Source organism: Triturus cristatus, chromosome 4_1 (assembly GCF_964204655.1).
Source record: "Triturus cristatus chromosome 4_1, aTriCri1.1, whole genome shotgun sequence".
In the NCBI taxonomy this organism is placed as follows: Eukaryota; Metazoa; Chordata; class Amphibia; order Caudata; family Salamandridae; genus Triturus; species Triturus cristatus.
In genome coordinates, this window is record NC_140585.1 from 340701446 (window position 1) to 340728544 (window position 27099).

Here is a 27099-nt window from a genome sequence, read left to right on the forward strand (position 1 = left end):
TGTGAGGCGGGCCTGCTTGGTGTCAGTTTCCACAGGGCGTCAGGAGCTAATGTGGTGTCTGTCTGCTTGTTTCTCACTACTTTAGCTTGAGCACCAGTGCTGAGCCACGCACTGTACCCTGCTCACTGGAAGTGCACTGGCATGCCCTGGCACTGCATGCTGCCAGCCCGGAGGTAGTTATTCAGCCCATTTGGTCGGCAGAAATCAAGCCCACCAGGCAGACAGACAGGCAGGCAGCAGGAAGGCAGGCTGGCAGGGGGATGCTTTGTCAGAAGGCTCAAGTAATACAGAAGTACTTGTAGTGCAGAAGTATCGGATATGTATCGGAACAAACACGTGGACGTGTCTATAGCCCACTGATGAGAAATACAGCCTTATCATGGCCCCTGAAAAACTGCTGGCATACCATTACTGCGATGTCAGCCGCACCAAATACTTCTGTACTACGCAGTCAAGACTCGTGGGCCTACCTTACCCCAAGTGTGTGACACAACTTTCGATCAGTCATTCAGCATCAGGGTTCAGATCTAACCTGTGGGCCCCCACGGTTCGAACTTGTTCTTCCCCTAGCCATTATTATCAGCCTTGAAAAAGTCATCTAAAACGAAACAAGTGTCGGCTGTCTTTTAAGTATAAGCAAGAAACCACCACTGGACCTTTGAATTCTTCATCAATAAAATTGGACCTGCTTTCATTGATAGACCATCAAAAGACATTTTGCACTGCTCTGGTTTTTTTTAATGCTATCATGGGCATACCACAGGGGTCTCCTGTAGCGTTTTAAAGTTTTGGATGTGGGTGGAGAGTGCTGCATGAGAGTACTTTCTTGCCTATCGCCTCTGCAGACTGCACAATAGATCAGACCGGAGTATAACAGGACACACCTCGCCAAGACTGCACTGCAGGGTACTGTGGCTGGGGAAACTAGGCGCACACAACACAATATTGGTACAAATCAGTATTAGTTCAAGATAAATAAGCTACTGTCCATACCTTATATGTTGGTGCTCTGGAGGAGGGAGAGCCGCCCAGTCTTCCTCGCTTGGAAAAGAAACTTCTCCCCAATAGGCAAAAGGATCTCTGAGCGCTCAATAATTCAAAGGTCCCCGTAAGGCATTCGTATTGAATGTTACCCTGTGAATCTTTCTTTACTTATCGATTATCATGAATAAATTAGGTCATTTCCCCTTGCAGATTGAGGATTCTTTTGTCTGGAGACCTGACCAGACTTTATTAGACGAATATTTTGGAGATTCTTGAGGAGGTAGTTTCGACCCAATATTGAATGTTACAAAAATGCACATTTATTCACTGTTGTTTTTGTTTTTTCAAACACTAATGGTGAGCTTGCACTTATACCACACTGTGAAGTAGGTTATGACACTATATAAATAACCTCCTCACTCCTTCACCACTTACTCGTCCCCCGCACGATATATTCTTTTTTACTCCGGTTTTGTAGCGATTGACTGTAATATACGAGGCACCGATTCAGTGATTTACCCTGGTGATGGGACTGGATAGACCACGATATCCTTCTATATGTCGATACACTTGAACATTCCTTATTATGCCGTTAATTTTGTGTTTCAGCCCTGATGAAGTCTAATGTTAAAATTTAAATAACTAACAAAACACGTGTTGGCAAAGAACTTTAAACGGCAATGTCAAGTGGTTGGACTTTGAATAAAGAATAGTGGATACTGCAACCATTACAGTGACCTTTGAGTTATGGAGGGCTTGGAGATCCTTTTGTCTACTGCAGGGTACTGTGATCCCTCAATTCCAACTAATGAACTATGCCAATTGTTCCCCAAGGGCCCTTAGGTCCCTGAGTCGTCATTACCTGGGTCCAACTTGGGGAGTAAGCGCAACCCGACTGGCGCTCACAAGTCCCAGCGCAGTGAGAGCTTGAAGGACACTCAACAGGGAAGGTCTGTTCCCTGGACAAATTTGGGCAATGGTACTGTCCAGAAACCTGTACACTTAGTTTGGGCTACCAGGAGATAAGCAGTAGTAGGGTTTGGGCTACCAGCCACCATTTTAGAACAAGGTGACTGATACCATTATAGGTAGGCCTTAATTTAGTTATAGGCAAGATGTATTTTAAGCTACGTTAGGCCGTAAGTAGGCTGTGAGACCTAGAGCAAGACGGAAGATACACGAATCACTGAAGCACTCTGCATGCTGAAAGCAGTGGGTCGCAAGGATCTGCTTGCCAATGTGGAAGGGCTGGAGCTGACTGCGGAGGCAAGACGAGGCCTCTGAGGAGAGCCTCAGAAGGCTTGGCGGAACCAGTGTTCGTGTGCTAATCGCCCTGCCAAAAGTTTCAAAACTGGGTGAGTGCATGTTGGACAAAATGCTTGGGGCACCAGAGGAATCTGATAGCAGCATAATGGTGCACCAGACAAGCTGATGTGGGATGCACCAGTTGGTGGACTGTGCGGCCACAGGGTAAAGTGTATCAAGGAGGAGGTGAAAGGGAGCAGTATTGCAGGGTGCCATTGTTTAATAAGGCCTATGCCAAGATGGAGCTGTCGCCAGAGGGAGAGTTGGGAGATCAGACCCAGGAGGTATGAGGGACAGCGGGGTCCGTTGATTCAAGGCAAAGGAAAGGACATGACAAAGAAAGTGATCGTGAGGGCCAATTCTTTGCCAGACTACGCCAGCGTCAGGATGACGGTGAATGAGGCAAGGACGTCAGGCCGGGAAAGATCGGTGGTGGTGACCTGGGCCCAAAATGAAGGGTGAGGGGGCACAGAGGGACTTAGTGGTGTGGCCCTGTGAGGGGCCAGAAACTGCAATAGTCCAAGCGATGCTGGACTGGACCGATGTCTGCAGTTTGTCCCTAAGGAACCAAGTGCAAACCCAGTGAGAGTCTACTCAAGGAAGTCTCTGGGAACTGCCACTGCCAGTAGCGGGACTCATATCTCCAGGGCAGTAGACATATGGGGAGCTGGGGAGTCAGAATATGGGAGAAGGGGGAGGTCAAGGGGTTAGACTGGGGTGAGATGGTGGTAGGACAGAGAGGAGGTGCAGGCAAGATCTGGGAGACTTTGGTGTGGCTCTACAGTTTTAGGAGGAAGTAAGGGCATGTTCTGGAGCGGTCAGCCTGATGGCAGCGAAGGACAGCAGCATAACACAGTGGGGAAGGTCTGGGGTGGCTTCCTCAGGGACTGCGCTCTGAATATCTGGTGTGGTCTCCAAGACGACATCAGGACAACAGCCACCACGGAACTGATTGGACATACAGGTGGTTGATGATGAAATGCCTGGTACGAGTGGCTTGCTCATAAGGTTGGAGGAAGGAGGAGGAGGAGAGGACATTGGACTATGAGGAGCATGAGGCTGAAGAAGGAGAGCTGGTGGAGTGGGATAGAGACACTGCATTTGCTGGAAGGTGGGAGGGTCAGAGAGGAGACAGTAGGGTGGGGGGACAAGACTAAACAGGTCTCAGTTACTATATTACAAGAGAAAGAGAGGCCGAAGTCCATGGTGGATAAGCGGATGGCCATCACTGAGCATAGAAGGCTAGCAGGACGGCAAGTTTTAGTGCAGGCACCAACCCTGAATCCATGTAGCAGGTGTCAGAGGCGGTGTTGCCTGTCATGGTGTCTAAAGGGGTGGGGGCAGGGGCCTGGGAGATGCTACAGGGGGAAGGGGTCAGATTGCATAAAGCGACATACGTGGCAAACAGGGGAGTCAGGCGAGAGAACAAAAGGGAAAAGGCAAGGAAAAAAGTGGGAGGACTTTCCGATAAACCTACAGGAAAAATCAGACATGGGAAAAGCAGGGAAGACACTAAAGAGACTGACAAGGCAATAGAAGGTGGCAAAACAGGACAAGGGGAGAAGGAGGAAGATAAGAAGACAGCCAAGAGCTCAACATAAAGAAACGGACCAACATTGGGATAGCCATACCTATGGGGGCCCATCTGATGGCTTCAACAAAGGATAGGATTTGGAAAAGGGAATACATGTAGATATTCAAACTTATGCATCAAGAGGTTAGGGAAAAGAGGGATCAAAGGTAGAAGAACATGAAATGGCTAAACGCCCTAAGGTCCAAGTAACTATTGAAAACTAGACAGCGACCTTTCTCATCTATTCCAGTGTACATTGTGAGAATTTTCCAAAGAGGTGTGTGGCTTTACACAGAGGGACGTTATCCAGAAAGCACATGTCACATTTGGGGGGTATGCTTGAGTACAGTACAATGAGGAATTTAGAGCATGGCGGACAGAGGACGTGGATAGCAAGTTGGGGAAATTGGACAATGACTTATGGCTCTGCACGATGGGAGTGGCGTGTTCGGCACAGACTGTCTTCACACTGAGCTGTTTTCCATTGGTATATTTACCCTTTCAAGGGCGTCCCACCCACGGAGGGGTGGGAACAGCGGGCAAAGGACTGTCAGGCCAAGGGAAAGCATGCTGGGCTTATAGAATGGAATTCCTGGACGAATTTTCCCAATGCAGAGCAAGGCACCCCCTTATCTATTGTGGGGGGCAATCTGAGGATCAGAAGGTTTTAAGGGTGGACAGTGACAGCAGCAGCAACAGGCGAGGGCGGTGGTAGGGGTGCACAAGGAGCTGGGGGTAAGGACTCATTCTCCTGTTAAGGTACACCACTTGGCTTCTCGGTTGTAGTGATGAGAGGACCAGGATAATAATGTGTTACTAGAGGGGTTTCAGGAAGGGTTAAAAAATTGAGCTCATTTTAGCAATGGCTAATCACATTTGTGACAGGTTAACCAACAGTGACGCATTACTGAGTTGATATTTACTTTGTAGGACCACCAGGTTCTGCAGACTGCCAGCGAATGTAGGACAGTTTGCTGGAGCTCATGGATAACATAGGGGTCCCCTTGGCGATGGAGAAGACGGTGGGGCCGAGGACATTTCTGACATTTTTGGGGATTGATATTGAAGCTGGGAAAATGGAGGCATGGTTGCTGGAGGATAAGTAAAGGGCTATGTTGAATTTCATTGACACAATGTTGACAAAGAACAGAGTGATGTTACAGGAGGTACAAGTGTCGCTGGGACATTTGAACTTGCTTGTAGAGTAGTGCAGGCAGGACAGACTTTTTTTTAGATGTTTGGGTCTTTGTTTCGTCAAGATTGAACCGACTACACCACAGGGTAAGGCTCAAGGCTGGGTGTGAAGGAGGATTTGAGAATATGGAGAGCTTTTCTAGAGCATTTCAATTGGACATCCCTCACAGGATTCATAAAAGAACAGGAATGGAAGATTCAAATATTCTCAGACACAGCAGAAGGGTTGGAAAGGTTGAGGTTTAGACTATACTGGCAAGGACATTGGTATGCGGAACAGTGGCAGGAGGAGTGGTGACATGGAGGGAAAAGCATTACTTTCTTGGAGTTTTTCCCACTGGTGGTGGTAGTGTATATCTGGGGTGACGAGATCACAAAAAAAAAAGTATTTTTCAATGTGGACAATATGGTGGTTGTACACGTCGTGAACAAGCAGTCAGCAACGGATATGCAGGTCCTCAAGTTGTTGAGGGTTTTTGTGTTGGTTTGTCTGAGACCCAACATTGTATTTGAAGCTCAAAATTTACCAAGGGATCAACAATTACATAGTGGATGCTTTGTCTCATTTTCTGTGGTCTTGCTTTGGGAGCAGACAGAGATAAGACGAGGATGCCACAAGAACTGTGAAAGATTGGTGTAAGAGAATGCTGCAGTTGGTAGCAGGGTCCCTTGCACAGTTGACGTGGAGGGCATATGGGCGAGCATGATGAGAGTTATTGGTTTCAGGAGCAAAAAAGAGAAACTGTGAAGAAGAGGAGTAAATGAGAGGAGAGGACATAGTACATTTCATCATGGGTATGATTGTTCTAAGGTGACTGCATTCATGGGTAATTTGTTGTGGGTTTACGTGACCTCTGCAGATGAACTGGGAATGATGCAGTTGGAAGGTTGGGAGAGGAAAAAAGGCGGCAGAGGACGGAGGAGGAAGCCAGGTTATTAATACATTGCTGGGAGTATGCTGTGATGCAAAGGAATGATATTATTTTCCTGTGTTATGAGTTGCATGTTTTTTGGGGCCTTTCGAGTGTCTGAATTGTTGGGTAAACTGAGGGAAGGAGGTTTGCTGTGGTCAAACATAGAAGCGTCGGGAGCAAGTTTAGAGATACACCTGGGAAGGTTGAAGACGGATCAAAAAGGACAGGGTACCTTGGTGTGGTTGGGGGCTTACCCAGACAATACATTTTGTACCGTATATTAGTTTGAGAAATGGCAGAGTCTAGAGAGATCAGGAGAGGGGGCATCGGATGGAGATAAAGTGCCAGCTTTTCAGTTGCTGGAGGTGCTGCGCAAAGCACAACATTGTTTTAACATAACAGCAGGGTAGTATGGGATGCACTTGTTTCAAATAGGAGCAGCAATGGGGTTGGGAAGATTGGGGAGGAGGAGAAGCAGGACAATGCAACTGGGGAGGTGGTTGCCTGATTGCTACAAGAGATATGTTAGGCAAGAGAAAACACAGAGCGCATAATGCCTAATTGTCTTATAGTCTTACCGTAGGTTCTCTTCGGGGCCCAGCTTCAGAGGATAAGACCAAATGGATTGTGGGACACTCATTCGTGAAGTAGGCTGAGAGACAAGCAAGAGGGAGACGATATGGAACAGGGTTGAGCTTAGGGGAGCATGGTGTGAGGTTGCGTTGGCAGGGCAAAGGGAGGAAGTTATGGTATGCATTGCTACCTCAGTTAAATGAGATGTTGGTGGTTGAGGGCTGTCCGGACACCTTGTAAATCCACTTGTGGGAATACGACTTGGTGTGAGAGAAGGCGCTAGCACTAATAAAGGCAATAAAGGCATATTTGAGGGAGATTGAATGGAGGTGGGCTGGTAAACACTTATTGTGGACAGAGGTGTTCCCCACGGGAGTGTGGTGGGGGCCAGAAAGACAAGCCACCATTGACAAGGTGAGGAGGAAGCTGAACAGAGAAATGTGCACATTTATTTCAAGAGGAGGGGATAGGACGAGTAGTCCACCCAGAGTTGAGATATGACGTGACACAATTGTTCAGGAGGGATGGAGTACACCTCTCAGTTTTAGAGATGGACCTGTACTACATGCTATTGAGAGATGTGTTGCCATTGGCATTAGGCATTAAAATGTGGTAGAGGCTAAGAGGCGTTATGTACTCTAATAGGAGTTTTCCTGGGTGGCAGTTTGCCGAACGCTTTTCATAGTTTAATCGATTTTATTGCTTTCGGGATGGGTCAGGCAGTTTGAAAGGGAGAGAAAAGTAGGGCGACACCTGCAGAAGACAGAAAGTTAAAGGTTTACAGTTTTAGGAAATAAGTTAGTTCAGGATGTACAATTATCAGTGACAGGCAGTTGAGCCTGGGGTTATTGGGAGAGACAATTAGGGAGGTTAGGACAACGTGTTAGGCACTGAATTGATGTATAGTGAGGTTTATAGTTTTTTAAAGCTCCTGCCAGGGATTATATGAATTGTGATGTGCACGTCTCATTATAGAGGCCTTTTCCACACATACAACGTGTCAGTGGTCTGTGCAGTTTCCTATAGCCCAATCCATCATGCTGGATAGTCACAGGCTATCCTGCCTGTTAGGTTTGTCTTGTTCTTCCTGGGAGCCTGCCCGCCATGTGGAAGGCAAACCTTCCTCCAGCTCTTGGGGCCGAGCTCCTCTTTACAGTGAGAATACAAGACCACCTTTGCATCCATGATATCTTCCTCTCACAGGGTGGGTGATTTATTTTTCGCAGACTCCTGTGAAATATTAAACTGATATTAGTTCTGGTGCCGGAGTCTGTCCCATCTTGCGTGGTACTCTCCCATGCCCCCAAGAGCTCACAGCACTTTGAATATATTAAAAACGCTGTCTTCCTATGAATTAGTGCCACTTTTCAAATCAAGAACTGTCTGAAGCTAGAGAGAAGATTGGTAAGCCATCTCTACAACATATGTCCCACTTTCACCCCACCAGGGATCCATCTGACTTGGAGGTCACATGGGGTCAGCGGGCCAGTGCTGCTGTTGTTTTCTTGCTTCATGCTGTTGGTACAGAAAAAGCGGTCCACTCCACTAGAAATGTCTTGATGGATTGAACCTTGATTTTAATACACAAAAGATTACACAATTTCAGTACCCTTTCACATCATACATAAGGAAGTTTTGTAACTTCAAGATCCGCTCAGGCCAGGAATGGAAACTAAAGGAAGCAACAGAATTGGTGCCAGTGGACACTTATAGTAAATGCGTGCCTGGAAGGGGAAGGTTACAGTGCTTGATTTGCCACAACATTGTATTTACCTTATTCCAAGTGCTATTCGTCAGTGCCCATGCCCCTATCTCTAACCAGCTGCTCCTAAATAATGTGGTTAAATAAAGATTTCCATTTTGCCATTTTCTATTGTCCTCTCACACACTTGCTCTGTGTAGTGCTAGAGGCACTCTTGTGGCTGACACCCTGTGATGACCTTTGACTACCATTATTTTATTTGACTTTGGTGTGTTATTTTACCCTAGCCTGAATGTACGATGTCCTGCATATGCATTGCTTCTTTTAAAGGTTTATTTCTTTTAATCTTGCCGTCTTTCAGTGGGAGCTGTCATGGAGTAGGACAGCCTTGCCAAGAACTGAACGTGTGGGATGTGCATTTGAAAGCAGGAGAGGTAGAGAGAGATGTGGAATGTACTTTTTGGTCTCGAAGTGCAGTGTTGTGAGCAGTAGTGCACAAATGTGCACTGTGTTGTACATTGAGCGATGAAGGATGTGCTGCTATAAGCAGTGGTGCACAAATGTGCACTGTGTTGTACATTGAGAGATGAAGTATGTGATGCTATAAGCAGTGGTGCACAAATGTGCATTGTGTTGTACATTTGAAGTATTATGAAGTTCTTACTATTGGCCTTGACATGGCCTCATGTCATCCTGAATTCTGACTCTGCCTGGCTTGAGCTTTATCTTCGTGCACAGCCGTGCTTGCAAGTTGTTTGGGTTAATCACCTTCAAGGATTGTTTTGTGAGAGATTGTTTAATGTACTCTGGAAGGCTTTCGTGAGCTTCGTCAAGATAAAGGCTGGAACATGCGAGATTGGAGAGGGGACGTGGGAACTCCTTCCTGCCACGGAATGCTTGCTTGGAATCTGGCCAGTCCTAGTAAGATTTCACTGGCGCGGGGGGAAGTTTTCCTCAAACCTTCTAGTGCGAGTTTTGAGACTATAAAGCTGGTGTTTGTTGACAGTTGAGTTGGGCGCTCACTTACAGAGTAGACGTACTGCTGTAAGACAAACGGAACTTGAGTCCCGGTCGAGAGTCCAAGCCAGCTGTGAACAGGCCCCCCAGCGAAAATTGGCAAGGATGTCGAGTGAACGATCGGATGAGGTGATTTGTTTCTGACTAGTGCCATTGTGATGCGTGGTTCCAGTGGATGTGGTCATTTGAGGTGTTTGAGCTTTGATTATTGCCATTGTAATGTGTGGCCAGTGGCTTTGATCATTTGAGGTGTTTTCTTTATGATGTGTGACTGAGTGAGGTGCACATCCAAAGTTATCATTTGATCTATTCAGTGTATATAGCTTTCTGATCTCTTGCAGGACGTCCTATATTATATTTGCTTGAGTCTTATCTCATATTATTTGCTGCTAGTATATTTATCAGTATTATTCATGCATTTAACTGTTACATTTACCAAGTCTGTTATTATTGCATGCATATAAACATATATATCTCTAAATATATATGAATGCTGTTAATTTGGCATCTGGGAAAGCCTTTCTGTTAGAGAGCATTGTGTAAAATAAAACCCCAAGCCTTATTCTAAAAAGAGAGTCTTTGAATTTTTGTAACATAAAACCCTTTTCTAAAGGTGTTGTTTGTTTTGTGTTAATGTCTCCTGCTTCTTCGAGTGTTGAGCCACCATGTGGAGATTCTGTATTATCTGAAAGGCGAAGCAAGACACTGTGTTAACCAACCTGTAACCTTTTCTAGGTATTAGATTCTATAATAAATTACTATTGTTATTTCTAAAAACAATGTCTGGAAACCCCAACTGCATTTGTTTTATTCTCTTTTTATCATTGTCATTTCACACCACTGAAGAGAGTCCGTCCAAGAGGTCAAATACATTGGGCCTGATTCACAAAAAAACACATTAACGTACGGACGTACATTGACATCTCAGCCTGGCTGTACTTTCGTGTGTTTTGTTTCTTCTTTTTTTATCAATTCAAAAACATTCCAAGAGGTACACTTGGAAATCTGGACCACGCATACATTTCCTGGCATACTACTTTGAATAGCAAGTGACATATCTTACGGGATCGCAGTCCACATGTGCAGAAATGTACACAACATACATATCAGCACAGGGAATTGCAGTCTGCTGTGCAAATGCACATTTGTTTCTCATGGTGAAAATATTTTTCCCGTAGAGAAGGCCCTTCCTCTACATCCCAACCAAATATGGGGATGATCCATTCCCCGCCACATTCTCGAAGGAGAGTTACTCCAGAGATTCGTTGGCATTAATTTTTAACCCTTTCCAGGGTGAAAAAGAGTGGGATTTCAGTTTGTGAATGGTCTCTAATGTAAATGTGTGGATGTTCGCAAAGGTAAGTGACAAACAATGCTTTGTAACACCCAATTCTCCCCCTGATGTGGGATTTATTATTGCAGACTTCTAGGCAGTGATGGCAGAGGGGTCCATATTAGTAAATCCATTTACACCTATCAGGAATCAGTGGCGTAACGATACCTTGGAGGCACTCCCTGCAAAATACGATGAGGGGCCCACCAACCACACACCAACCAGTCTTGTCCCCAATAGCCTACCTTTGCTATGCGTCACCGAGGCTGGTTTCATGGGGGAAAACAGCCAGTAATTACCGGTACAAGGACATTTTGGTATATGTTATTCCCCATCACGGAAGAAAACCCAGAATGGGTGGTATTTATTTCCCAGGGTTATTGGAATTTATTGGGTGCAATGAATACCAAATACGCCTCTGGGGCACTCGTAATCAGGGCCTATGTGCTGTATTTCCCTTTCCCTTTCTCCTCTTTCACTTCTTCTTTCTTTACTCTTTTTCTCACCTTTCTCGTTATATTCCCTCTCTTCAGGCACGACTCCTCCGTAATAGCGGAGGAGCGTTGCCCCACTGCCACCAGATAAAAAATAAAATGATAATATAACAATTTTATTACAATTTTATTTATCAGTGCCTGACCAGCCGGACTGAACTGTGGAGTCTTGGGCGGGGCGGGCCATGGCAGGGAAGAGCAGTAGTGGGCACTTGTAAGTGTGCATGTCTGCTGGGCCGGCTGTCTAAGGTCGGCCAAACAGACATGTGCACTTATATTTCTCCATCCTAGCTGTGTTGCACAGCCAGGTTGAAGAAAAGCCACAGGCTCCCTGTGCCTGAGCGAGCATCAGACCAGCCCGCTCAGGACAAACCAGGCACTTCTCTCATGCTCAGTATAGCATGAGAGCAATGTCTGTATTGAGTGGGGTGCCTGTGCTGTGGCCCATGGAATGCTGGGAGGAGAGCTGGACAGGAGCACCGAGGCATCCAGCAGCATCAGTGGGAGGAAGGTCTTTGTAGGAGAGTAGGGTCTGCTTTCTATGTTCACCCCCACTTTTTGCTTTTGCTTTACTGGTTTTCGACTTAGATGTGGCTGTGGGCCTGCTAATCAGACCCACAGCCCTGCTGTTCTCTCTCTAAATTAATACTATGTACTTTAGGTGCATAACCCATTTGGATAGGATCACCTTATTGGCCCCTGTACAGTGTACCCTAGGTACCCAGGGCATAGGTGTACCCTAGGCCTACCAGGGGCTGCAGCATGTATTATGCCACCCCTGGCCTGGCCTTCCATTTTGACACAACTGGCTGATCACTCAGCTGGGGCAAGGTCGTGTAATCACCCCTTGCTTAGGTGTAGTATTCCTATACCTAACTTACATATAGACACATGTGTACCTATCAGTCACTCCTATGGCAGGCCTTAACAATCCTGGAGGCAGAGTGCTTGGTAACATGTGAGATGGTGCTCTAGCATGAGCTGAGCCTGTCTGCAGCTTTCGGAACCTTGTCCTTATAGCTGTTCTATGATATAGCCTACCATATACTCTTAAAGTGCCTTATAATCTTAGACGGTTATGGTAACTATAGTTTGGCTTTATCGAAACATGTCGTGTAAGGTGTCTAACACTGTGGAATAATACCCCCATGCCATTTCTGGACATGAGAATATTATTCCCCCCTTCTAGAGGGAAAGACATGTTAAAATCATACTTCAACTGTTAGCCTCTGACCAAAGCCTCAGCATCACAAAATGGATGCTGCTGTCACGACACAAGTCTGACCTCCTGCAGCTGGGAGTGATCCCAGCCAGGGAGGCCTGGACAATAGGTTTCCTGCTTGGGGAGGTGCTAGCACCTCCCCAGACAGCCTTTAGTGTATTGGGGCAGGTGGGCTGAAAGGAATGAGACATGCCTGGGGCACAGAAGGTGTTCCTTGCATAGTCCAGTTCAAACCGGCGCTGGGGCACTCCAGCCCCAGCTCTGGCGCGAAACTGGACAAAGGGAAGTGGGTGTAACCACCCCCTCCCAGGTCCCACCCATAAGGCGTGACCTAGCAGGTATCCCAGCCCCCCAGATTAGTATAAGAGTGGGAGTTGGGCCTCAAGACTTTAGATTATCCTGAACCTGCAAAACTGAACAGAAACTCTGAACCTTCGACATTCGACGAAAGAAGAAGACTGAAGAATCTCCCTTGTAGCCAAGGAGTGGCTACCCTGTGCAAACAGGCACCATCAAGAGACTACCCTTTGCTTTGCCCACGTTCTACGAGGAACCGACTGCAGAGCCCGACCAGAGCCTTGACTTCCAGACTTCTCCGACCCTGATCCACATCGACAGCAGAGCTGAGATCCGTGGAGGCGACGAGCGACGTGGGACCGGCTACCTGGAAAAAGTGGCTAGTAACTTAAAGCGCAGCTTCTGAGGTACCCTCGAAGTTGTGCACCGGGGATTGAGAAGCCCCAACCCCAAGCACCATCTGCACCGAAGATCAGCCCCCCACACTCCACGAGTCCTGCGTGGGGCCCTTCTGCATTTTCCTGCTTGCCGCGTCTGTCCGGTTGCTTGCCCGCTGGCTAGTGGCCTTTGTGACGACGCACCCTGAAATCTTCTGCGCTGGTTTGGCTCCTCCAGACTGGCTCCCGCTTCTCTGCAAAGAAGAAGCACCCCAGACCTTCCTGGTCTGCACCAGAAGCAAGTCCTCCGTTCTTCGTGGGTTCCGCTTGCCAAGGCTTGGTGAGTCCTAGTCCAACTTCGACGCCGCCGACAGCAAGAGCCTTCGTGGGACAGCTTGCCTCCTGGTCCTGGTCGTCCTCGACGCTTCCTGGTCCTCCTGGCTGCAGCGACAAGCTTCACCTTCACCTGCAATCTTCACGACATCGCCTGGTTCCTTCCTGGTTCCACGTGGTCACTGGCTAGTGACCTTGACTCTGTCCCTTCTGCTTGCAGGTTTCCTCTCTTCTTGATCCCAGCCTTGGGATCCACCGGACACTCTTCACTGACTGCCTGTCAGCATCTTTCTTCAGGCATCCATAGGAGTCGACGACGAAAACGACGCATCTTCCCCCCTATGCACCCGCAGCCTGTGGGCTAGGTAACTTGGGTACTCCGGTGCTCATCAGGATAGTGACTATCCTAGTGTCTAGTTTTCAAGTCTCAACTTCCTAGCTACTCCGGAAGTGTCCTAAATCTACCGTTTTCTAAACTGTACTATTGCTATTGACTTTTACGCATTACGCGTGAGTGTTTCCACTCTGCACACGAATCCCGTGGGCCTCCCACTTCCTAACTAACGCTAGTGTAGTGTAGCCCCAGCGATTCCCTAGGCCTAGGCCTATTCTATTTCCGTGACAGTGGTTCTTATACCACTTACTTAGTATATGGTTTGCGTGGCCCCTAGGGCCTAACTGTATTACTTACCTGTGTGACTTAATGTATGCTTAAATAAGACTGTGTTGTACTTACCTCTAATCTCATAAAGAGTGCTGAGGGTTTGACTAGAATAAATACACTTTATTTTATATATATATCTGTTGTGGTGTCCTTTCATTTGGTATTCAAGGGATTATATATGGTATCACAGCTGGCTTCACATGCCATTCAGAGTTTAGCCTAAGACTGCTCTTGTCCATGCTACCACTAGGATAGCTGGTCTATAAGGTTGACTTTACAACCAATCACCATAAGGGTATTTGGACTGATATAAGGTGTACACTAGAACTAGTGACATCATACATCAGGCCAACTTCTCACATTGGTGAGCAGCGGTTGGGATCTGAGCTTGCTGTTGTAATACCATTGTAATCTTGAGATACTAAATTGAAAGATCACACAGATATTGTCTAGGTACATATAACATAGATTATAATACTTAAGTCCTACTGGACTTTGTAGTTGTAGGTTGAAGGGAGTAACACACCCTGACTACAACTACTAGAGAGGTTTAGTAGATACAACTAGTGTAGGTAGGTGCACACACCACACCCTCACTAGATCATGTCTCTGAGAGGAGATCAAGTGGATGCTCCCTCAGGAGGATCAGGTCTGCAAAAGACCCCCTCTAGATATGATACCTTAACATTCCAGGAGATGAGACACTTGTGTACCTCCAGAGGAATAAAACAGGGTGCAAACCCTACCCTCCTTCAGTTAAGACAACTCCTAGAGGAGTATGACATTCTTAGGGCATCTCAGGCAGGTACCCTAGGTACAGAGGAGGGTCTACCCACCACAGAGGAGTCAGAGGAGACTTCAGATGAAGAGGTAGACAGCCAGGGCCAAGTAGGAAGACTTAGCCAGGCTAACCTAAGCTTACATGGGAGTTTGCATGGGGTCCCCCCTTACAGACCCCCAAGTAGGCTTACACAGAGAAGCAGGAGGGACAGATCCCCTTCAAGGGAATCCATCCACTCCCATGTCTCTAACATCTCTAATGCTTCCTCTCACAGGGGAATGACTTCCCCTGAGAGAAAGGAGCATGAAGCCAGAATGAGGGAAGCTAATCTGAGGATTCAGAGGGAAGAACTTGCCCTTGCCAAGGAGAAGCTTGCTCTGGCTAGAGAACAAAAGTTGAGTGGGTCAGAACCCACTGGTGGCAGCAATATCCCTAAGGATAGAGACAGGCACTATGATAATAGAAACCTGAGCAAGATTGTCCCTCCCTACAAGTGTGGGGATGACATCCACAAATGGATAACTGCTTTGGAGAGAGCTTGCAAAGTACTGCAGGTACCCCAAAGTCAGTGGGCAGCTATCTTGTGGCTCTCCTTCTCTGAGAAAGGCAGAGACAAGCTCCTCACAGTTAGTGATGAGGATGCAGATAATTACACTGTCCTGAAGAGTGCTCTGATTGATGGGTTTGGCCTAACCACTGAACAATACAGGTTGTTGTTCAGGGATACCCAGAAGACACAGACTCAGGACTGGACTGACTTTGTAGATTGTGCCACTAAGGCTCTGGAAGGCTGGCTAATGGGAAGTAAGGTTAACGACTATACAGGATTGTATAATTTGATCATGAGAGAACAAATACTTAACAACTGTCAAAACCAGCTATTGCATCAACACCTGATTGATTCTGATCTGACTTCTCCCCAAGAATTGGGAAAGAAGGCAGATAGATGGGTCAGGACTAGAGTTAAGCAGAAAAACCAGAACCAGGGCGGTGATCAGAAAAAGGCAGACCAGAAGGGTAATGAGCAGAAACAAAAAGACCAGAAGTCTTCATCAGGCCCCCAAAAGGCTCAGGGGGAGGGTGGTCCCAAAAAGGATAAAAAGAAAGATGGCCAAAAGAAACCATGGTGCAACTATTGTAAGTCCAACTCACATTGGTTTAGTGAGTGCACCAAAAAGGATAAGCCCCCAGCCACCATTGCCCCTAAGGCAACTGTACCCCCTAGTTCAGCTGTAAGTGGTGGTTCCCAGCAAAAGGGTGTAGTAGGGTTAACCCTGGGAACTGAGGAGGATTCTGGCCTAGTCAGAGTACCTACTCAGGCTGTTCTGATCTGTGATGGGGACTTAGCTTTGTCCTCTACTGTAGGCCCCAGTAACCTGGGCAAGTACAGACAGACACCTTTTATCAACCAAAGAATGGCTCAGGCCTACAGGGACACTGGAGCTAGTGTCACAATGGTGACACCTGCTTTTGTGGACCCTGGACAGATCATACTAGGTGAGAATTACCTAGTGACCAACGCTAGCAATGCCACTACCTCCCATAGTGTGGCTATTGTTAACTTCTCCTGGGGAGGGGTCACTGGCCTCAAGAAAGTTGTTGTTAGTTCAGACCTTCCTGTAGAGTGTTTACTGGGCAATGATCTTGAAACTTCAGTTTGGTCTGAAGTGGAGTATAGGACCCATGCAGAAATGCTGGGGATAGATGCACATGTCCTTGCTGTGACCAGGTCACAGGCCAAAAAGTGCACCACTGAACAAGTGCTGGATCCTGAAACTATGGACCAGTCACAACCCAAGAGAAAGAGCAGTAGGGTTAAGGCTGTGCCTTCCCCCCTGCCTCAGGTGGTGGATCAGCCCTCCCAGGAGGATGATTCTGAGAGCCCTGAAGGAACTGTCCTAGAAGAACTTGAACCTGATCAGGTTGAGTTTCTTGGGACAGGGGGACCTTCCAGGGCAGATCTGAGGCAGGCTCAATTAGACTGCCCCTCTCTTGAACCCCTCAGACAGCTGGCTGCTGCTGAGGCTGCAGGGAATGCTCAAGGTATCCATAGAGTGTATTGGGATGAAGGGCTACTGTATTCAGAGGCTAGAGACCCCAAGCCTGGTGCATCCAGGAGGTTGGTCATACCACTGAAGTTCAGAGGCTTCCTTCTCACCTTGGCCCATGATATTCCCCTTGCAGGACATCTAGGCCAGAACAAGACTTGGGACAGGCTTGTCCCTCACTTTCACTGGCCCCATATGTCAGAAGATACTAAGGAGTTTTGTCGCTCCTGTGTCACCTGCCAAGCCAGTGGCAAATCAGGTGGCACCACAAAGGCCCCCCTCATACCACTACCTGTGGTGGGGGTCCCCTTTGAAAGAGTGGGCATAGATATTGTAGGACCAATGGACCCACAAACAGCATCTGGGCACAGATTCATACTGGTGATAGTGGACCATGCCACCAGGTACCCAGAAGCAATTCCCCTGAGGACCACAACAGCTCCTGTTGTGGCAAGGGCCCTGCTTGGAGTATTCTCCAGAGTGGGCTTTCCAAAGGAGGTCATTTCTGACAGAGGTACCAACTTCATGTCAGGATACTTGACTGCAATGTGGAAGGAGTGTGGTGTTAACTACAAGTTCACCACACCCTATCACCCACAGTGCAATGGGCTTGTTGAGAGATTCAACAAGACCCTAAAGGGAATGATAAAAGGATTACCAGACAAGCTTAGGCGAAGATGGGACATCCTTTTACCCTGCCTTCTGTTTGCTTACAGAGAGGTCCCACAAAAGGGGGTTGGCTACAGCCCTTTTGAGCTTTTGTTTGGGCATCCTGTAAGAAGACCCCTGTGTTTGGTGAAGGAAGGATGGGAGAGACCTCTCAGACAACCCAAACTAGACATAGTGGATTATGTACTTGGTCTCCGCTCCAGGATGGCAGAGTATTTGAAGAAGGCTTCTAAAAACCTTGCGGCAAGCCAAGAACTCCAAAAAGCTTGGCATGACCAAAAGGCTGTTCTGACTGTTAACCAGCCAGGACAGAAAGTGTGGGTGTTGGAGCCAGTGGCCCCAGCAGCACTCCAAGACAAATGGTCTGGACCCCACACTATTGTTGAGAAAAAGGGAGAAGTCACCTACTTGGTGGACCTTGGGACTCCCAGAAGCCCCCACAGGGTGCTTCATGTCAACAGATTGAAGGCATATGTTGACAGGGCAGACATGGGGCTACTCATGGCTACAGATGAGGGGCAGGAGGAAGAGAGTAACCCTCTCCCAGACCTGTTGACTCAGAACCCTGATGATGGCTCAGTTGATGGCTCAGTTTTCTGACAGCCTCACTGTCCATCAGCAACAGGACTGCAGACAGGTTCTGCAATCCTACAGACATATGTTCTCTCTGACCCCAAGTCAGACAAACTGGTGCACCCATGAGGTGGACACTGGTGACAGTCTGCCTGTGAAGAGTAAAATCTACAGGCAACCTGACCATGTCAGGGACTGCATAAAAGTTGAGGTACAAAAGATGTTGGAGCTGGGAGTCATTGAACCTTCAGAGAGCCCTTGGGCTAGTCCTGTAGTTCTTGTGCCAAAACCTCACACCCAAGATGGTCAAGACCAGCCCATTGCTTTTATAAGTAGAAGGCTGACCCCTAGAGAGAAACGTTGGTCAGCTATTGAGAGGGAGGCCTTTGCTGTGGTTTGGGCCCTGAAGAAGCTGAGGCCATACTTGTTTGGCACTCACTTCAAGATTCAGACAGACCATAAGCCCCTCTTGTGGCTAAATCAGATGAAGGGTGAAAATCCCAAACTTCTTAGGTGGTCCATTTCCCTACAGGGGATGGACTTCACAGTGGAACATAGACCTGGGACTGACCATGCCAATGCAGATGGACTCTCCAGATATTTCCACTTAGAACATGAAGACTCAACTGGTCAAGGTTAGTTTAATGTCCCTAAGTTTGGGGTGGGGGGGTTGTGTAGGAGAGTAGGGTCTGCTTTCTATGTTCACCCCCACTTTTTGCTTTTGCTTTACTGGTTTTCGACTTAGATGTGGCTGTGGGCCTGCTAATCAGACCCACAGCCCTGCTGTTCTCTCTCTAAATTAATACTATGTACTTTAGGTGCATAACCCATTTGGATAGGATCACCTTATTGGCCCCTGTACAGTGTACCCTAGGTACCCAGGGCATAGGTGTACCCTAGGCCTACCAGGGGCTGCAGCATGTATTATGCCACCCCTGGCCTGGCCTTCCATTTTGACACAACTGGCTGATCACTCAGCTGGGGCAAGGTCGTGTAATCACCCCTTGCTTAGGTGTAGTATTCCTATACCTAACTTACATATAGACACATGTGTACCTATCAGTCACTCCTATGGCAGGCCTTAACAATCCTGGGGGCAGAGTGCTTGGTAACATGTGAGATGGTGCTCTAGCATGAGCTGAGCCTGTCTGCAGCTTTCGGAACCTTGTCCTTATAGCTGTTCTATGATATAGCCTACCATATACTCTTAAAGTGCCTTATAATCTTAGACGGTTATGGTAACTATGGTTTGGCTTTATCGAAACATGTCGTGTAAGGTGTCTAACACTGTGGAATAATACCCCCATGCCATTTCTGGACATGAGAATATTATTCCCCCCTTCTAGAGGGAAAGACATGTTAAAATCATACTTCAACTGTTAGCCTCTGACCAAAGCCTCTGACCAAAGCCTCAGCATCACAAAATGGATGCTGCTGCCACGACACAAGTCTGACCTCCTGCAGCTGGGAGTGATCCCAGCCAGGGAGGCCTGGACAATAGGTTTCCTGCTTGGGGAGGTGCTAGCACCTCCCCAGACAGCCTTTAGTGTATTGGGGCAGGGTGGGCTGAAAGGAATGAGACATGCCTGGGGCACACAAGGTGTTCCTTGCATAGTCCAGTTCAAACCGGCGCTGGGGCACTCCAGCCCCAGCTCTGGCGCGAAACTGGACAAAGGGAAGTGGGTGTAACCACCCCCTCCCAGGTCCCACCCATAAGGCGTGACCTAGCAGGTATCCCAGCCCCCCAGATTAGTATAAGAGTGGGAGTTGGGCCTCAAGACTTTAGATTATCCTGAACCTGCAAAACTGAACAGAAACTCTGGACCTTCGACATTCGACGAAAGAAGAAGACTGAAGAATCTCCCTTGTAGCCAAGGAGTGGCTACCCTGTGCAAACAGGCACCATCAAGAGACTACCCTTTGCTTTGCCCACGTTCTACGAGGAACCGACTGCAGAGCCAGACCAGAGCCTTGACTTCCAGACTTCTCCGACCCTGATCCACATCGACAGCAGAGCTGAGATCCGTGGAGGCGACGAGCGACGTGGGACCGGCTACCTGGAAAAAGTGGCTAGTAACTTAAAGCGCAGCTTCTGAGGTACCCTCGAAGTTGTGCACCGGGGATTGAGAAGCCCCAACCCCAAGCACCATCTGCACCGAAGATCAGCCCCCCACACTCCACGAGTCCTGCGTGGGGCCCTTCTGCATTTTCCTGCTTGCCGCGTCTGTCCGGTTGCTTGCCCGCTAGCTAGTGGCCTTTGTGACGACGCACCCTGAAATCTTCTGCGCTGGTTTGGCTCCTCCAGACTGGCTCCCGCTTCTCTGCAAAGAAGAAGCACCCCAGACCTTCCTGGTCTGCACCAGAAGCAAGTCCTCCGTTCTTCGTGGGTTCCGCTTGCCAAGGCTTGGTGAGTCCTAGTCCAACTTCGACGCCGCCGACAGCAAGAGCCTTCGTGGGACAGCTCGCCTCCTGGTCCTGGTCGTCCTCGACGCTTCCTGGTCCTCCTGGCTGCAGTGACAAGCTTCACCTTCACCTGCAATCTTCACGACATCGCCTGGCTCCTTCCTGGTTCCACGTGGTCACTGGCTAGTAACCTTGACTCTGTCCCTTCTGCTTGCAGGTTTCCTCTCTTCTTGATCCCAGCCTTGGGATCCACCGGACACTCTTCACTGACTGCCTGTTAGCATCTTTCTTCAGGCATCCATAGGAGTCGACGACGAAAACGACGCATCTTCACCCCTATGCACCCGCAGCCTGTGGGCTAGGTAACTTGGGTACTCCGGTGCTCATCAGGATAGTGACTATCCTAGTGTCTAGTTTTCAAGTCTCAACTTCCTAGCTACTCCGGAAGTGTCCTAAATCTACCGTTTTCTAAACTGTACAATTGCTATTGACTTTTACGCATTACGCGTGAGTGTTTCCACTCTGCACACGAATCCCGTGGGCCTCCCACTTCCTAACTAACGCTAGTGTAGTGTAGCCCCAGCGATTCCCTAGGCCTAGGCCTATTCTATTTCCGTGACAGTGGTTCTTATACCACTTACTTAGTATATGGTTTGCGTGGCCCCTAGGGCCTAACTGTATTACTTACCTGTGTGACTTAGTGTATGCTTAAATAAGACTGTGTTGTACTTACCTCTAATCTCATAAAGAGTGCTGAGGGTTTGACTAGAATAAATACACTTTATTTTATATATATATCTGTTGTGGTGTCCTTTCATTTGGTATTCAAGGGATTATATATGGTATCACAGCTGGCTTCACATGCCATTCAGAGTTTAGCCTAAGACTGCTCTTGTCCATGCTACCACTAGGATAGCTGGTCTATAAGGTTGACTTTACAACCAATCACCATAAGGGTATTTGGACTGATATAAGGTGTACACTAGAACTAGTGACATCATACATCAGGCCAACTTCTCACAGTCTTTTTAAAAAAAAATATGATTATTCAGCTAACCCTCCCCCCACCGGGCCGCCCCACCACTTTTAATTAGCGTGTCGGCCGTCACGGTCTCTCTTTCTCTCTCTTAATTGCTTTCTCCTGTCACTGTCTTTCTGTTTTGTGCCTGATATTCAACTGTGTTTTTTCTAGTCTGCATATCTCTGTATCTGGCTATCTCCCCTCTCTCTGGTGTCTCTCTCCATTCTCTCTCCTGTGCTCACATTCACCTACTTTTCCCTTGGACTTTCTCTACTGCAACAATAAATCTATAAAAGTTGCAACTGTTTCAGCAAACTGCCAAGCACATCTGAAGGAGAAGAATTTTGGCAGGCAGCAGCAGTTGCTGTTCTTTATTTTTCCAGATGGCACTGGCATTGCATGGGTGCTAGTACCAACCTGCACCGCTGGATCTACCCCCATGCCACAAATCCTTTGAGAGTTTCTGGCAGGCATAAATGAGGTATTTCTAGTCGTAAACAGACATTTTTATGCCCGAAAATCCCTTTGTGAATAGAGATCATTATTTTTCAGCAATCCAGTGCACAAAAGCCAAGAAAAGCAGAAAGCAAACTGAATGTGCTTTGTTCTGAAGACTTATTTGCCAAACTCCGACATATGATCTATAACTTCAGTTCATATTAGTTTTATTATTATTCTTATATTCTCAAAGACCTTTTAAGCTGAGTGGAGATTGGTAAATGGGTTGCAAATCAGATTCTAATACTGTAAGTATGGAGGGCACTTTTACCTGCCTAAGTTAATTTCTGGTTTGAATGCTGGGGCAAAGCACAGTTCGACCTATTTAATTGAACAGAAGGAGCTAGTGAGTTTAAGTAGGAGGTGGGGTGCAGAAAAGGTGAACTGGCAGAGAAATTAAAATTGGAGAATTGAATATCTGACAGTAAAATTTGGGACGTGACAAGGGAAATCTGTTAGGGCTTTCTTAGTTAAATTGACACTTTAGCATAGCGCTGAGACTACACAGAATTTAAAAGAGAAGAGCATTTTATGATCATCTGGGACGTTTTTGCTCTTCAAAAGTACACCTCAGGCATATAGCTGCTCGCTATTCGCGTGGATTTTCATTTTCATCACCTGTCAGACAGCACTGCACCATTTGCACTTTTTTGAAATTTCATGTCACCTTGTCTTTTAGTTCATAGGATTACGATATATGTCATTTGGCCAACATTTGTGCACCTGACTCACTTTTTTCTTTAATTAATTATCTTCTGCACTGATTGAGTGTGCATGATAACAGCTGGTATTTGCCATTTGCTTAGTGGATGAATCCCCGGGAACAATTGTTAGTAGTTGTAACAACTACAACCACAACCATGCTGTGGTTGTTACAACTATGTTTATGTTTATGAGATTTATAGAGCGCACAAATACCCGTGGGTGTCTCGGTGCTAAGGACGGCAGCATGAAACCTATACCAGAAGACTTATTGTGCGAATAGCCACGTTTTCGTCATTCTTCTGAAAGTGAGTAATGACTGGGAGGTTCTGATATGTAGTATCTACTAACATTAGGTTCATTATGTTCTGTCCAAGGTTTACATCTGTGCACAGTTTGCTGGTGATACGGATTGAATGCGTACCTGCTTTCTTAGACTGGGACTTGATGGTGCTGGGGGATTTTTGGTAGTGTGATCTGGAGACATGATGTAGATTTTCCAGGTTGCTGTAGAGTTATATGATTTGTCTGCAGCATAGCACCGCCAAAGAGTCTGAAAAACAAAGCTGTGAATGAAGCATAGGCGATCACCCCTTGCATCAGCTGCACTATTGCCAGCACCTAAGACTGCCTGTTACACACACAGCAAAGATTGTCTTCCACACAGAACAATTTCATTTGCCATAATATTTAATTCTAAAAATAACAATTCTAAAAATAACAAATTATATATTGTACTCAGTGTAGATTTTTTATAATTAACTCGATAATCCCAATTTTTTTGTAAATTATATTTGGGGCACAATATTTATGTCAGATATTCTAACAATGACATTTTGGTACTATACTGCAGAAAAAGATTTAACCAGCCATAGATTATATATGTGTGTTGCTACTTTAAGGGCTGAGGATTGCCAGTGCCTCTGTTCTGCATACTCTTTAGAATCTATTATAATTGAATAGCAGATCTTAAACTAATTGCAGTGTCTTCTGAATGCATGATACTCAACTCAGAAAAGACATGACTATTGAGGCATCCACTGGCTGTTAATGTTACATTCCACGAAGTTGTAAACAATGACTATTTCTAGATCAATCTTAATATTTCCACTTTCGATAAATAAGACAGTGACATAAAAATGGAAAGAAATAATTTGCATTATGCAAGAAAATGCAACACTTATTAAAAAGAAAGTCAAAGCAATCAAAGTGCACAAAACATAGGTTAAAGTAAAAATTAGGCTGAGTTCAAGTCAACATAACTTTAACTTATCACTGAAACAAATCGTATTTATTTATTGCGAGTTTTGCATTGGGCTCCATGTAACCTTTAGCTATTTCAGATCACTTGAGAGGTGATAGTAAACAGTTATATGACGAAAACATGAAACAAGGCATGTTGACGTCCAATCCAAGGAGCAAGGCTCTTATTTCATGTTCTTGAATCACCATCCTTAATCTTTGAGGAATTCCATTAGACAGTAAATTGGAATAGTCCAGTCTTTAGGAGGTCCCTGAATCTGTGGTTGGGTTCGCATCTCCAGGTGTGGCTGAGGACATTCCGTAGTCGGTCCCCCTGGATTCCCTCAAATCAGTTAAAGTGTTTTGGACGCATAAATAATCGTAACAAGTGGGAGGACAATGATTGATAACTTCAGACAGGGATATAGTGAGGAGTTAAGTTTTGCTAGATTTTCCCCCAGTAGGCCTTGTGCACAGAACCTTATGTGCATGTGATATTTTAAAATCATATGTTTTGCAATATTCCAACTTCAGTTTAGAACTTATCATTTTCATAACATGTCTCAACAGTATTTTGGTATTACAGTTGGGATTACCACCTTTCCTCCAGCATTATACAATGGTAATCCACTGTTCCTGCTCACCCTTACTAGACAGCCAACAATACATCATATATACTTTAAGTTTTATTTGTTCAAATACTCTTAATGCACATCCTATCTCTAGGGGATAAAAAAATGACATAATAATTCAATTCAAGAGGATGTTAACAGAAAAAATCTAGAAGAAACTGCAGGCATGGAGCTACAAATCCACAACAGAAAATTATTATCTAAAAAACTACATGTAACAATATAGCACATTTAGGGCCATATGTAGGAAGCCTAATACCGGTCGGTAACGGCCGATTTTCGGTAAATATACCGTTACCGACCGGTATTTAGGCTTTTGCTATGTAGGGGGATCATTTCATGATTCGGTAATTTACCGAATCGGTAAAATTACCGAATCGGTAATTTTACTGATTCGGTAAATACCGAATCATGAAATGAGATGTAGGGGGAGTGTGTGGGTGTTGTGTGGATTCGTTATTTACCACCAACTAAAAGTTGGTGGTAAATGACGAATAGGTGTGAAAAAGCATTTTTGTGCACTTTGCAGTGTGCAATATGGCAGACATACATGCCCTTAGGGCATGTATGTGCGCCACATGTGCACACATGGACGAATCAGGGGTGCAACAGGGTGTCAATGTGACACCCTGCCACCCATGATGATGCCTCCCCCATTACCGAATCGGTATTTACCGATTCGGTAATGGCAACTGGCTTCCCATTCATTCCTATGGGCCTCCAGGCCCATAGGAATGAATAGGAAGCCAGTTGCCATTACCGAATCGGTAAATACCGATTCTAAAACACCGACACTTATCGATTCGGTATTTTTCTACCTACATTACATTTACCGATTCATAAATACCGAATCGGTAAAATTCGGTATTTAAGAATCGGTAAATGTAATTTACCTACATATGGCCCTAAGTAACAAAAAAGAAACAATAGGTTGGAAAGGCATGGTGGAACAGATGCATCTCAGCTAAAGGCTACGAAAGCTATTCTTTTATGTAGCTTTTGACAATATAGAGTCAAGTTGATGCTTAACAAGTTTGACAAAAATATTTTTATTTTCTGTATTAGTCAGATTTAAGCAGCAGTACTCCAAAATATTGAGTCCAAAAATATCATCCAGCATAAATATTATGCTCCGACTATCAATTACCATAATATTATTAAGGGCTGTATAACTATGTACATATAAATTTACCAATCTTAACTAACATAGAGCAGGACAGGCCTTAAGGGATACCAGCTACACCTTCTTCTCGGTGTAGTAGCTCACACATTAGATCCAAAGGACCCTATTCCACTTTTAAGTTTATACTAAGAAGATTATATAGACTGCAGAGGGCTGCATAGTGGTGCAGAGGATATGCAACAGCACCAATAGTATTTGCACTTCCGCAGTATTATGGGGAAATTCTAGGTCAAGTAATGCAGGGCTGATTCATGTTCAAGTTTCAAGTTCAAGTTTATTTCAGTTGGATTTATGCCAATTTAGGCCATACAAACCTCACTTTCACTTAAAAACAGAATCACAAAAAATCAAATATCCCATCTTCTAAATAAATACCCTTTTTCATACATTTCAGAAAATCCCTAATTTAAAACAATATTGAATGTCCTTGTCCTTACAATTCATGAAATAAGGTAATATCTTGTGTACCTTTACGATCTCCATTTTTTTGTTGATGTTTGCAGGGGTTTTGACACCTATTATGACATTATTCACAGGATTGCCCCCCTTAAATTAAACATCCATCACCAAATTTCTATAGTCTGAATTTTTATCAAATATTGCGGCAAGTGCCCTGATGGCTCACTATTAACGCTCGCGTGAGTTATAGTTGCCTGCACTAACTATAACGGGGGAATTTCATTGGTTTTTTACGAGGGAAATGTCCAGCTAACTATAACATGTGTGAAACCTATGGTTTTTTAACTGAATTTGAAAGGTTTTTTAAATGCTAATTCCTAACTATAAGGTGTGTGAAACCTATGGTTTTTTAAGTGAATATATATATATATATATATATATATTGTACAACCCAATTCAAGCGATACTGAAGAGGCGCTGACACCGTGGGAAATCCATCAAGAAAAGTTTTTATTCTTCACACCAAAGCCAAACGCGTTTCGACGGACTTGCCGCCTTGGTCACTGAACACAGGTAAGACATTATTACAGTGCTTAAATACACCTTTGGCTAGTTAACTTTTGGCGGTTAATCATAAACATAGAAAGAGTCACTGCGAGTGTTACTTTAAATCACCAAATGTATGTACAGAGTAATACTGTTTGCGCAAGCATTTAATTTCATTTTCGAACATAAAATGTAAACATTTAAAATATGTGTTTTAGTATAGTTGCATTAACTCGCTAACCAATCAATTGAACCCAAGTGGGTAGTGGCTTCTTGTGACTACAAAATGAAACTTTATACCGCCTTAAGGAAAAACAAGCTAATATTCATCTAGGCTTGTGCCAAAAGTTTAGACCTGTGCTGTAGAAGAGTGAGCAAAAAACCCAAAAGAAGTAGTCTTTCAAAATAAACAGGTGAACA

General features: G+C 45.6%; 1 protein-coding gene across 1 annotated transcript in view; it reads right to left on the reverse strand.

Moving 5' to 3' along the window:
• LOC146854917 (potassium voltage-gated channel subfamily KQT member 1-like) overlaps positions 1 to 27099 on the reverse strand; it is an 879265-nt gene that overhangs the window by 15692 nt on the left and 836474 nt on the right. The window contains exon 9 of the mRNA XM_085650545.1: positions 23102 to 23230. Coding sequence (XP_085506671.1) covers positions 23102 to 23230 — 129 coding nt within the window. The remainder of the gene's footprint in view (positions 1 to 23101; positions 23231 to 27099) is intronic.